General features: G+C 38.4%; 1 protein-coding gene across 1 annotated transcript; it reads right to left on the bottom strand.

Moving 5' to 3' along the window:
- Positions 1–12,501: 12,501 nt before the first annotated feature.
- Positions 12,502–13,329, bottom strand: LOC132057838 (uncharacterized). The gene has a single exon (XM_059450430.1). It carries the CDS (start codon positions 13,327–13,329, stop codon positions 12,502–12,504), a length of 828 nt encoding a protein of 275 aa, XP_059306413.1.
- Positions 13,330–14,600: the final 1,271 nt, after the last annotated feature.

Raw genomic sequence — 14,600 nt, 5'->3', positions numbered from 1 at the left:
GTCTCTTTAAAGTTAAAAATCAGACAAAAGTATGGTCTTTTTTTCAAAAATTGCGAATGGTAGGCTTTTGTAAAACGAGTTCTGCCCTTTTAAACAAAATCAAAAAATGGTTTTTAGGCACACATAGGTGTAATCCATTTTGTATTGATCTGTATACATTATTTTCCTGGAAATAAATTAAGGTAAATTATAGAGTTTGAGGGACAAAGCCCAATCCAGAAGGTCCTGTTTCAGCCCCATCTATAACCAAATTTTTTTTCATAAAGTAAAACACAAAATATATTTTGGAAAGAAAAATAGATTTTTGGGCCAAAAACTAAATAAACTCTAATCATTTTTTTAAAGGGCGAGATTTTGGGCCTAAGCCCCAAGACAAAATTTGTTCTTGTATTATATGAGCAAATTAGAGGATTTAAGGCAAAATTCTAGGAATCAAGTTAATTAAATTGATTATATAGACCAACTCTTGTAAAATCTGTGCAAACTATTTTTTAGAAAAGTGAGCAAAGTCCTAAATAAAGGTGTTCTAAAAACGTACTAAACGGACTAACCCGGACCATGTATGAGTCTAAGCATGAACGAATTTCATTTACTCCAAACTTTAAAAACAACTTTTACCTTTACAAAACAATATTATCCTTATATGTAAAAGGAACTAATTTTACACAAATATTATAAATCCGAACCTAAATACCCTATATGTAAGGGGAATATATTCAATTCTTTTCAAAAATGATATGCAACATGACAGACTTTTACGGGAAATAAACACCAAATAAATAGTTCATGCAAATACTCACACATTGGAATTCGAAGGTCAACCGTATAGTACGGATCCTTAATACTAGGGTGCCTAACACCTTCCCTAGGGGATCACCAGAACCCTTACCTAGAACTTTGGATTAAGAAGGATTTTTCACGGTGTATGAATAAACCCTTCAAAACTAGTTTTCCTAATTTCCTAAAAATTAGGTGGCGACTCTTTTAAAACAAATGCTAGTTGGGCCGGGGAAAAAACAAAGAGATAAAGAAAAGAACAAATCACTCCAAAACAACCACTAATTAGGTTAAGAACTAATAACCACCTTGCTAGTTGGCAAAATAGATCAGATTTATTTTAATCAACTTCAAGTATGACCTGGTCCTAAAGGTTTACCCTTTTCTTTTCCAGTTCCACCAAACCCTTTAGGACTTAGAGATAGACTAGTTTCAAGATGTAAGACTTGTAATGTGAGTTACACCAAGACAAGTTTGTAAGCACCATATGTTTAAGTCACACAAGTTCAGACAAGAGATTGAAACACTTAATCAAGCCAAAAACAGGTTCATATTCAGGTCTTTAATCGCATTAGTTTTTAGATTTGCTAAAGACATAAGCAGTTTGGCACACATTCTGGCTTAGATTAGGTGAAACCATGATCACAGATGTTTCAATTATTAGTTTACCAACCCAAAAGCCAAACTGAACCAGATCCCATTTCCAATTGTATATTAGTTGGGAAAAAGCTATTAACTAGTCCTGATTTTATCTTATTCTGTGTGAGTGAGGTCATTTAAGATGGAAAAACATGTTCAAGATACATTAACCACACTATTTCACAACTTAAATAGAAGCATTGAAATCATATAAGTAAGCAAACCACTATGAAGACTAATCAGCCTATGTTAGGTAGGTTTCAACATGGTATTCAAGCTGGCTACGGCATTTTTTTCTTAAGTGAATCATAAACTACACGCATGACTAGATGGAACAACTCTTAATAACATGAACCAACAGTAGCAAACATTAAGACCCAAGCAGATTAACTAATACGACACCCTTATACTAGGCAATATCTAAATAAAGGAAATGAAATGAATAAGGAATTACCTTTTATACGCGCAGTTAAGAAAAGAATGGACCTTGGAGCCTTGTGCTTCCAATCTCGAAACTCAGCCACACAAAATATAGAACAAGCAAAAGAAATAACTTTAGAATTGAGAAAAAACTCCAACTCTTAAGGTCAAAGTCTTAAAATTTTACTGAGAAGCTTTAAAAATAGAATTTCTAGCTTCTTGAAAGTGTCCCAACTTTTTCTTTTTCCTTTTTTTTTTTGGCGAGGTTGGGCTTCTATTTATAGAACCCCCAAAATTCATCCAAAGACTAAAATTTCCGATGTGATACAAACCTAATTTTCAGAACTAAACATTCAATACACAAAATTAACGATCCAGATCTAAAGATAACCAACATATGCGGTCAGATCTGACCCATCTTGGGTCGATCTGAGCCAACATCTAAGGGCCAATTAGAAATCGTGAAAACAATTAAACAATTCAACCTTAAAGTAACAAAAAATTGTAGGTTTGACTCGAAATCTAAAGAAAAGAGTAAAAAGAGGGATCTATTACCGTGTTTTGGATGAGTTTTGAGCTAAATCATGTTGAAACATTAATTGTTTCATTTTTTCGATCATGCAAAGACTATCAAAAGTCTGAGGGGTCTGCATTTTTGCCATATTGGCATGAGAGAGGGAAAAACAAGGGGCAACGCCTTATGGTTTTCGAGGAAAAGGGAAAGGGAGGAGAGAGAGGGAGTATAAGGCTTTGTTTGTTGTGAGAAAAATGAAAATGAAATGAGGGAGTATTACTCCCTTCCTTATCTGCGCGTTTTTGGGCCGGTTATGGTCCATTAGATGGACTGTGCCTGGTCCGATTTTAAATAAATTGAATTTGGCCCCTTTCCCCTATGTATATCACGTGTGTATATTTATGTATACCAGATGTATATACGCGTATAGAGTAAAGCAGGTAATTTAACAAACAGATAAAAACTAAATATTGATTATTGGTAACAATATTTAATTATAAGCTAATTAGGACGTAATTATACTATTTAAATAATTTAAAAGTGGCCAACTGTGTTAATGGGCTTAATTTTGCGACTATGGCCCTAATTGATTCTAATCCAATTGATTATTTCAATTATGGCCATATTTGGCCTAATTAGCAAATTTTAAAATTAAATTTCATTAATGACCTTAATTAATTTGAACCAATGAATCTGGTTATTTCAATTAAGACCATTAAGAGGCTAATTTTGCAAAAATGACCCCAATTTCCTTAAACCATGAATTGGTTGAATTAATTGTGGCCATAACCAAAATAATTAAAAAGCAATTTACAATAAGGACCACTTAATTGATTAATTAAAATATTTGTAGACAATTATAAATAATTTTGACAAATTACACAATTATACAAAATTAAAGATTGAGGGGTGAAATGGTTAATTATTTAAATTACTCAAACTCTTTGGATTGAAGGGAATAAAGTATTTGCTAATTTGATTTTTGACAATCTAAACAATCAAATAAATGATTATTATTTTTCCAACAAAATGCCCTTTTTTCTTTTGATTAAATCTAACAAATACCTCATAAATGTCATGAAAAGTACCAATTAATTTCTAAATAATTTTATGATGTCATAAAAATCTTTTTACCAATTTAAAGGGGTAAAATATTGACTTGAACAATTTATATAAAAATTATTTAAACCCTTCAAAGTGCATAGCTCATTTTATTTATTTTCCAAGGACTCTGAGTGATTAAAATAAGTTACGGGAGGTCAAAAATTTGATGTCAACAACTGCCCCTTCGATGTTCGGGGATGGCGGGGCCATCCCTGAGCAATGAAATTTGACTAACCCTAATTTTTGACTGACCCGACTTATTCCACCCTTCATCTTCATGCAATTTTCACATACGTGGCTGGACCTTGGTTTATGGGTTTCCTACATATCTCGGGTTATATAGGAATTCAGGTCACTTGTAGTTCGACTCAACTAAGGACTTTTAAGTGATTTGGAAGGAAAATCCTGAGATCCTCAGTTGTTGTGACTGGGGTTCCTCCGGACGACTGTTAGAATGTGACCGACTCTCTGGTCTCGAGCCCGCCTACATATCCCTGGTCTCTAGGAATCAGGTCACATGTAGTTCGACTTGCTGGAGAAAAGTATGTCCCTTATGCGGGAATACCTTCGGATTTCCCGATGTGTGTCCGACCGGTCGCAATTTTTAGTAAAGAAAAATAAAAAAAAGACAAATTGTGGCTTAAGTCTGAGATCGGATGGCCTCCAAATCCTAGTCGGAGAGCTTGACTCTCATGGGCACCCTATCTTGACTGGCTGCATAAGAAAAAGTTCCATATTTGCTCCGTAATTTGTCTGGATCTGGTTCTGCAAGCCGGCTTTTTTTTGACGGTTGTGTCCCTTTTCCTGGACTTGACCATATGCAGATATTCGTCATGGAATTTTAAAAGAAATGGCCCTCTCGGCTTGTCTGAATGAATGGCCCTTTTGGCTTGTTTGAATGAATGACCCTCGGCTTGTTTGTATGAATGGCCTTTTTGGCTTGTTAAATAAATGAATGTTCCTCTTGGTAGTTTGAATGAATGGACCCCTTGGCAGTTTGTATGAATGGCCCTCTCGACAGTTTGAATGAATGGCCCTCTCAGCAGTTTGTATGAATGGCCTTCTCGGCAGTTTGTATGAATGGCCCTCTCGGCAGTTTGTATGAATGGCCCTCTCGGCAGTTTGTATGAATGGCCCAATCGGTAGTTTGACATGAATGGCCCTCTTGGCTGTTTGATATGAATGACCCTCTTGGCTGTTTGATATGAATGACCCTCTTGGCTGTTTGTATGAATGAATGGCCCTCTGGGCTATTTGATATGAATGGCCCTCTTGGCTGTTTGTATGAACGAATGGCCCTCATGGCATGCAGATGACAGGTATGGACCCTGTGGCTGGATAATATTTTTTTGGTTCATTGCATTGGCTGTTGACCCTTGTGGTCGGATATGCCCTTTCTCCCTTGTCATGACCCTTTTGGTCGTATGTATCTTTATGCTCATTCGTGGTGACCTTCTTGGTCTGATATATCTTTGTTGTTCACTCTTGTGTGACCCTTTTGGTCAGATTTGTCTTTACACTCATTTGCTTCGTGACCTTTGCGGCCAAATGTGTCTTTATTACCCATTTTTTGCCATGACCTTTTTGGTCCTTCTCCACTGGGCTGAGTTTTGCCTTTCGCCTTTGTGGTGAGTAAACCGGTTGGCGGCATGCCTGCTGTCCTGTTAAAAGAAAAACCTACATCCACAGAAAAATTGTGAGTTTCCTAAGAAGCCGATTAGCGTCCTTGTCCTCCAGTCTGGTGTTTCCTCTTGCTGCTCCTTTGAACCCTCTTAGGTTCGGTATTTCGAGAGATGTTTTTGGGATGTAATTATGCTTTATTTTTTTGAAAATTCAGAGTAAAAGTTTTATAAAATGCACGTCATTTTTCCTTAAAATAAATGTTTGTTTCGTTTTCATGTGTCATGACGTGTGTTTTCTTCGAACGAGATTTTTCGATTCTTCCCGGAGGTATGATTGCTGAGTTTTGCACTGGTAGTATTTTTGAGATCTTTCTAAAAAATTCTTCCCCACTTTTAGGATTTGGTCTGAGCTATCCTTGCTTTGTCTTGTTATGCAGAAATTTTTGGGGTTCTCTAAAAAATTCTTCCCCAGTATATTGCTTTACTTCGTCTCTTTCCTCGTTAACTGTTTCTGATAGGAATTTTTGAGGAAACCTCACAAATTCTGCCCCAGTGTAGGGTTGATGTTAGCTGATTCTTGTGCTGACCATTACAAGCTTGATCTTGTTGATTTTTTTTCTCTGCCTTATTGTCTCTGAGGTTCCCTAAGGGTTTCTTGGTTTTTCTTTATGACGACCGAGCTCGAACGCGCCTATGTATCCTATCGCAGCAGGAATTCAAGTCGAACGTAGTTCGGAATAAAATAATTGAGTTTTGGTTTTACTAATAATGTGACCGGGTCCGTTATGGACTGCCTACTTATCCCACTGTGGGAAGTCAGGTCATTGCGTAGTTCATTACATAGATGATTTGTTGTTTTTTTCTTTCTATTCTATTACAAAGTACGATTACAAACAAAAGGTATGATTACAAGGAACTAATAATGCGATTACAAGCAAATGGAATCCTAAATGTAGTATCTCTTGAGCGTGTCTGCATTGACGGTTTTGGGCCACTTTTGTCCGTCCATCTCGGCTAGGTCTACGGCTCCTCCTCAGAGTACTTTCCTGACCATGTAGTGTCCTTGCCAGTTTGGCGTGAACTTTCCTTTATATTCCTCTTGGTGAGGGAAGACTCGCTTGAGCAAGCGTTGTCCGATCTGGAAAAGTCGGGTTCTGACTCGCTTGTTGAAGGCTCGAGACATCCTTTGCCTGTACAAAATGGCATGGCATACCGCCACCATTCTCTTTTTCTCTTTCATGGCCAGTTGTTCATAACGGTTTCTGACCCATTATACATCTTTTAGCTTCTCCTCTTGTATGATCCTGAGTGAAGGGATTTCCACTTCTGCGGGTATGACCGCTTCTGTACCGTAGACAAGGAGGTATGGGGTTGCCCCAGTGAAAGTTCGGGTTGTCGTTCTGTACCTCAACAAAGCATAAGCTAAACCGATGGTGCCAATTTTTGTAGTTGTCAATCATCTCTCTCAGGATTCTTTTAAAGTTCTTGTTGGCAGCCTCTACGGCTCCATTCATCTATGGCCGGTAAGCGGTAGAGTCTCTGTGGGTGACCTTGAATTGCTCAGTGATGTACTTCATCAACTAGCCATTCAGATTGGCACCATTGTCTGTGGTGATGGATTCCGACACACCGAAATGACATATCATATTATTTTTGACGAAGTCGGCCACGACTTTCTTGGTCAACGATTTGTGGGAAGTCGCTTCCACCCATTTAGTGAAGTAGTCAATGGCGACTAAGATGAAACGATGTCCGTTGGAGGACGGAGGTTCGATGGGTCCTATGACGTCCATTCCCCATGCCACGAACGGCCAAGGCGAGCTCATTGCATGTAATTCTGTGGGGGGAACCTTGATCAGATCCCCGTGTATCTGACACTGATGGAACTTTTGCACGAATTTACAGGAGTCGTGGTCCATGGTCATCTAGTAATATCCTGTTCTTAGTCTATTTTAAGAAGTTCCAATTTTAAAGAGTAGTATAAAAAATGTGCCTACCCACAGACTACCATAGCCTAGATGCTATATTCAACAGGTTGCAAAATCCAAAGGGTAAGCATACTTCCAGTTTTTTTTTTAAAATAAGCAATGTGTGACACAGTCTAGACTCATCCTTTCCCTAAATAGGTTTTAGAAGACATAAGAAAACACAAGTCTTGCCTCAAGCCACTTCATTACAACCACTTATGTTATGTGTTGATTTTCACCAAAGAAAAGAAGATAAATCTAAATTTGACAAAGAACAACTAAAACAGTAGGCCTAAAAACAGACATCATCAGCTTTAAAACACATAGTGGCAGGTAGGTTCAAGACAAGGAAAATAAACCTCCTATTTTCTATCAAGTAGGATCAAGCACATTGTACTGAATTCATGCAGCCCACGAATGACTTTACACTTCATATTCATTCATACACCTTTTAATCCTTCTCTTTCCCTTTTAAACTACACATGGTTCAAAAACAACCTAAGTGAACTAATCAAGGCAGGGCATATCTTATATAACACAGGCCTATTCCTTTTCAGAGATGAGACAGCAAAATGGAAAGAGTGCCTTTGGAAACCAACTATCATTCAAGTAAGTCATTACATAAGGTTATACTTCATCACAGTCTAATCAATCAGCTATCATGCTCACAAAAATCTATCACGTTCTTGAGGAATCACACATAAGTTTTTTATGAGATCCATTATCTAAGCTTAGCATCCTTCGAAAATAACAATATTTGTTACCAGATCCTTTATAGGAACTCTTATCACACAAATCAACAAACCATTAATCCCTTTTAATCTAGTAGGACCTTTATTATTAAATGAACCTCAAAGTTCCCCTACCTAAACTGATTTCCTTTTCTTATTATTTAAATATGAGCAGGCCACAGTTTTTATCATAAACAACCATATTTAAATAGAGTTCTTCTTAGTTTAAATAGCTTATAACTTCTAAATCAAACAGCCAACCAAAGCTTAATGAAGACTAAGCTGTTCGAGCTAATCTTTACACAAAGCAGTAGACATATGACTAAAACAAGAAAAGCAAGAGAGCAAACAGACCTAAACAACCATGGGAAGAAAACTAACTAATAATCTCATAAACATTAAGCACATGAAAAACTAACTTTTCCCAACAAGAACATAATAGACATAAATAACACCTAGAAGAAGATAACTAAGCTAACAATTTCATACTAATAAACAAATAAATGGGAAGAGATTACCTTTTGCGAGTGTAGCCCTTTAGTCGAGATTCAAACTTGAGGATTTGTGCCTCCAAACCCCAAATTCAAGCCACAGGACTTAATAAAACACAAGCAAAGAAAGAGTTGCCCCTTTTCCTTTAAAATTTTATTGGACTCAGAAATTTCTTAAAAGGATTTCAATCAGATTTTGAAAGAAACCCTCAAGTTCTTCGAGTCTAAAACTAATATATTTCAGAAGAAATTTTTTTCTCCCTTACAAGCAAATATGGCCCCTTTAAATGGAGAAACCCAGAATTTCAAAACCCCTCTTGTTCGATGTGGGATAACTCTCCTTCGTGGGGTTTCCTCCTCACACCCATTTGGAGGGTTAGGATTCAATCATAAAAATCGCGAAGAGTCAGATTTGTGTTCTCAAAAGGTCGATCTATAGGTTTCAAACGAACCAATAGCAGATCGAGATTCAAAAATCACAAACGACCAAAATCAATTAAAGTTTTGCAGAATACAAATGTTCAACGTTCGTAAAAATAGAGAAAAACACGCTACAAGGACAAGATAACACCTTGTTTGGGTAGAGATAGGTAAAAATCAGAGGAGGCAATAAATGCCTTACCTAAAATTGACCAAACCACGTCTGTAAAGACCTTACCCAGCCTGCAACCTTGCCAAAAATGGCGGAAGTGATGATAGGAGAGATAGGGTGGCCCCGCGACGGTATAGGGTTTCTATTAAGGAGCCCTTTAAGGCTTCATTTGCCTTCAAACTGAAGAGAAAGAGGGGCCTTGCCCCCTTAATTGTTTGGTGATTTGGGCCGGGTCTGGCCCAGTTGGGCTGGACTCGGTCCAATAAGGAAATAGGGGCAGCCCCAACCCGATATGCCCATGTGTATATATATGATATACCTATGCATATACGAGTATATCATATATATGCACATATATATTATACCATATATGTATATGTATTTATATATATATATATATATATATATCACATGTATACACACATAATAGGCGGGTGAATTAATAAGCAATATTAATGCATACATAAAAAAATGCGAATTAAAGAATAAGTACAAAAATATTGATTATTGAATAATTTTAATCAAAGTTAAATAACCAATTAACAAAACACGATTGACTTTCATAAAAATTATGAATTCACAAGCATGGCCTTAATTGAATTAAACAATGAATTTGTCACTTCAATCATGGCTCTATTTGACTAATTAATTGACTATTTCAATCGTAGCCGTAATTAAACACATAATAAGCAGGCCCTAAATATTAACCATAATTAATTTATAATTAATTTGAAAATTGCCCACATAAATGTTTGTGCAGAAATCAAAATTTGGGGCAGAAATGATTACTTCATTTTAATCAATAAATTTTCCTTGAATTAAAATTTGGATAAATATTTGCTGATTAATTTCTGATAATTTGAGCAAGTTAAATGATTAACTATTTTCTGATTGGAATTAGCAAAAATGCATCATTAATTACTGTAAAAAAAATATAAATAATAAATAATGTATTGTAGGAAAATATTTTATCAAATAATAGTGGTAAAATATTATTTGCATAGTTTATAGAACCATTTTGATTTGATGCCCTTTTTTTAGAAAAAAATGAAAACCTGTGTTATCCCATTTAAAATTCAACTACTTTGACAAAATCAAAACAAATTATTGGAGGTCAAAAATTAGGTGTCAACAACTGCCCCTTCGGTTTTCGGGGATGGCCGGACCATTCCCGAGCAACGAAATTTGACTAACCCTGATTTTTGACTAACCGAAGCCATACTGTCTCTCATCTTATGCAATTTTTTCAAAATACATGGCCGGACCCTGGCTTCTGGGTTTTCTACATATCTCAGGTTTCATGAGATTTCAGGCCATTTGTAGTTCGACATGACTATGACTTCTAAATGTATTTTAAACAAGTTCTCAGATCTTCTGGTTGTCAAGCTGGGAAGTCCGGTGCGATTGGTAAGAGTGTGACTGACTTTCTGGTATTGAGTCTGCCTGCATATCCCTATCTTTGGGAATCAAGTCACTTGTAGTTCGACTCGAGTGGACGAAAAGGGTAGCCCTTATGAGGGAATGCCTTAATGTGTCTTCCGGTGTGTGTCCGACCGGTTGCGGAATAATAACTAAACATAAAGCATGCAAGCAAATAAACAGTTCTGTGTGGCTGAACATGGTGAGGATCCTTCAAGTCTTGGCCGAAGAGCTTGACTCTCATGGGCACCTTATCTCGACTGGCTGCGTAAGAAAAAGTTCCACGTTTGCTCCGCAATTAGTCTGGATTTGATTCGATCAGCCTGTTCTCTGACGGCTACTAATCTGCTTCCATCTGCTGAGTGATGTTGATTTTTTGAATGATGAATACTGCGGTCATCTGACGGGATTTATATCGTCATGTCCTTTTAACAATACTGCGGTCTCCTGACCGGTTTTACATCGCTTTGATGTCCTATCGTATCCCATAATTTATATGTATAGACTTCTTGGCAATTCAGATGGATACCCTCTTGGCATGCCCGTATGAATGGTCCTCTTGGCAGCAGGAAAATAAACGTGCAATGGCCCTCTTGGCAGTTTGTATGAATGGCTTTCTTGGCCTATTTGTATGAATGGCCCTCTTGGCAGCAGGAAAATAAACGTGTAACAGCCCTCTCGGCAGTTTGTATGAATGGCCTTCTTGGCCTATTTGTACGAATGACCCTCTTGGCAGCAGGAAAATAAACGTGCGATGGCCCTCTCTGCAGTTTGTATGAATGGCCCTCTTGGCAGCAGGAAAAAATAAACGTGCAAATGGCCCTCTCGACAGTTTGTATGAATGACCTTCTTAGACTATTTGTATGAATGGCCCTCTTAGCAGCAGGAAACTAAACGTCCAATGGCCCTCTCGGCAGTTTGTATGAATGGCCTTCTTGGCAGCAGGAAAATAAACGTGCAATGGCCCTCTTGGCAGTTTGATCTTTCTTTCGTCCTTTATGCCAGCTGTGACCCTCTCGGTCAGGTATACTGTATTGTTTTACTATGACCCTATTAACCGGTGATTTTTCCATTATGGCCTTTTGTTCTTTGTGGGCCCTTATGGCCAGATGTTTGCCCTCATGGTGTTTCGACCCTTTGATAGCCCTCGTGGCTAGATATTTGCCCTTATGGCGTTTTGATCTTTTTATAGCCTTGTGGCTTTTGCCCTCGATGAGAGTTAAAATCTTTCATAACTCCCGTAGCCGGATATATATTCTGAAAGTCAGATCTCAGCAGCGGTCTGGACCTTCTTTAGCGGAGCGTTTCCTGCACATGGAACAAAGTTAGAAAGGATCACCTTCCGGTGCCCTGGGGACCTGCATTAGAAATGGCTTTGTTTTCCCTATTTTAATTTGATCCGTATTGTCAGCGCCGTCGTATCTTCGGCTTTCTGGCCCCGAAATCCCTTTAGCTCCAAAGATTCTAAAGATGAATTTTTTTTAATTATAAAATCATTTTTGTGATGCTATCTAAAGAGAAAAAATACTGATTGTCATGACATGTGCTTTGAATGAGGGAGTCTTCCTCTTCCATGACTGGGGTTTTGCTTTCTTACGACGAATTTTTGAGATCTTTTCTCAAAAATTCTGCCCCAGTTTAAATTTAGGTCTATCAATTCTTATGCCGAATCTTTCAGGAAATTTTGAGGCCTCCTTAAAATTTCTGCCCCAGTTTTAGAGTTCTGGGTCGGCTAAACATCCTGTAGTAGTTTGTCGGCGCGAATTTTTGAGATCTTCTCAAAAATTCTGCCCCAGTTGGGCATGCCACAGTCCCTGCTGCCTTGCGAAATCCTATCTCTGAGGTTTCCTAAAGGTTTTCTTGATTTTTCTTTTGATGCGATCGTGCTCGAAGAGCGCCTACCTATCCTGTCGCAGCAAGAATTCAGGTCGAACGTAGTTCAGGAACAAAATGCTGGATTTTGGTTTTTACTAATAAAGCAACCGAGTCCCAAATGGACTGCCTACGTAGTCCACTGTGGGGAAATTAGGTCATTGTGTAGTTCATATTACAAAGGTGTTTGTTTAGCCTATCTTAATACAAAACGGTTACAAGCCAAAGGAAATAACTAATACAAGCAAAATAGAATAACGATTACAAGCAAAGAGTACTATTACAAACTGAGAATCTCCTTCTTCATGCATAGTAATGCTTGATTATTCCGAGTTAATCGGCTTCGGCCACTCTTAGCCGTCTATTTCTGCCAATACTACCGCTCTCCCAGAGAGTACTTTGCGGATTACGTAAGGCCCTTGCCAGGTGGGAGCAAACTTCCCTTTATATTCGTCTTGATGTGGAAAAATTCTTTTGAGCACCAATTGCCTGATATGAAAAAGTCTGGTTCTGACTCGTTTGTTGAAGGCTCTTGCTATCCTTTGCCGGTATAATTGACCGTGACAGATGGCAACCATTCTTTTCTCATCAATCAAAGCTAATTGCTCATGACGAGCTCGGACCCATTCAACATTGTCCAATTCCACTTCCTGAATGATTCTCAGGGAAGGTATCTCAACTTCAACGGGTATGACTGCTTCAATCCCGTAGACCAACAAATATGGCGTCGCTCCTGTTGAAGTCCTGACCGTGGTACGGTATCCCCGTAAGGCATAAGGCAACTGCTCATGCCAACCCTTATGATTATCAGTCATCTTCCTCAATATCCTCTTGATATTTTTGATGGCTGCTTCTACGGCTCCGTTCATTTGCGGCCGGTAAGCTGTTGAGTTTCGATGGGTGATCTTGAATTGTTCATAGATATCCTTCATTAGGTGGCTATTCAGATTCGCTCCATTATCTATTATGATGGACTCTGGTATACCGAATCTGCATATGATGTGGTTTCGCACAAATTCTGCCACTACTTTCTTTGTTACTGATTTGTGGGATGTTGCCTTCAACCACTTGGTGAAATTGTCAATGGCAACCAAAATGAATCGGTGGCCATTCGAGGCTGCGGGTTCAATGGGTCTAATAACATCCATGCCCCAGGCGATGAAAGGCCATGGTGAACTCATAGCGTTAAGCTCACTTAGAGGGACTCAGATCAGATCACAGTGGATTAGGCATTGATGGCACCTTTGCACATACTTGCAGCAGTCACTCTCCAGAGTCATCCAATAATATTCAGCTCACAGAATCTTCTTTGCTAGTACGAATCCATTCATGTGGGGTCCACATGTTCCTGCATGTACTTCTTCTAGAAGTTTGGTGGTGTTACACCTCTCGTTTTCGTAGTAGTAGAACCTATGGTTTCCTAGTCGGGTATGCCTTTGGAATAGAGACCCGAGCCTGAGTTTTGAAGATACAAAGTGTCTTACACCGTGAACAAGGGTACCAGCAGGTATTCCTGGCAATTTACAGGATCAGAAGTTGAGGGAATCGAATCGATGCAATCTGAACTGAATCAGAAAAAATTTGCAGACACTAGTCATCATCGCCGGGTCGTCGACATGGCCGACGGACCGTCGATGTGCGGCGTCGACAGGGTTCAGCAGCCTTGCATCTGCAGGCGCAGGTCGACGGAGCAAGTCGATGGACCATCGACACGTCGACGGACCGTCAACTCGCTCGTCGAACCGGACCGCTGTAGCCTTTTTATTCCAATTATAAATATAGGAGCCACGACCTTATTTCTTATTTTCCTCCATTCCAAATCAGAAAAACTCTAATATTTTCTCTCCCAATATTTCCTATCATATTAGGGGAGATTTGGTAAGATCCGAGCCCGTGAACCCGTGCTTGTCAAGAAGAAGGTTGTTCATAGGGTTTCTTCAAGTTGTGAAGCTTAGGGGGTTGGAGTTGAAGTTGATCTTTGGAATCTTAGGCCCCTCAAGGTATGTAAATGATTTCTACCCTTATATTTAAGTTGATTATCAAGAGTTTTAGTCGTTTTAAGTAAAGAGAGGGTATTTGTGGGAGTGGTAAGTTGATGAAGGGCAAGGTAGTGATTTGAGGTTATTTTAAGAAATGATTGGGGATGAATTTGAGTATATGTTTATATATAAGTGTTGTCTTTGCTATGAGGTTGATATTGGATAAATTGTGAAGTTGAAGAGTTGTTGAGCTTACAAAGAAAATATTGTTTACAAATCGTTAAGCTCTATATGCATCTAAAGGAGGTTAGTAAGTGAAGTAAATAGTCTAATGAAGGTCTATGTTATCTTAATTGTAGAGTTACGAGTTTCAAAGGTAGAAGTTGGACGATTGGATATGCTCCAAGGTATGTTAAGGTTACCCTTTCTTTCTTTTGGCATGGTCCTATGATTTGAGCCAACGAGCGAGTAAG

The sequence above is a fragment of the Lycium ferocissimum genome, chromosome 5 (assembly GCF_029784015.1).
Source record: "Lycium ferocissimum isolate CSIRO_LF1 chromosome 5, AGI_CSIRO_Lferr_CH_V1, whole genome shotgun sequence".
NCBI classification, from domain to species: Eukaryota; Viridiplantae; Streptophyta; class Magnoliopsida; order Solanales; family Solanaceae; genus Lycium; species Lycium ferocissimum.
The sequence above is the reverse complement of the archived record's forward strand: the minus strand, read 5'-3'. Positions and strand labels throughout refer to the sequence as shown.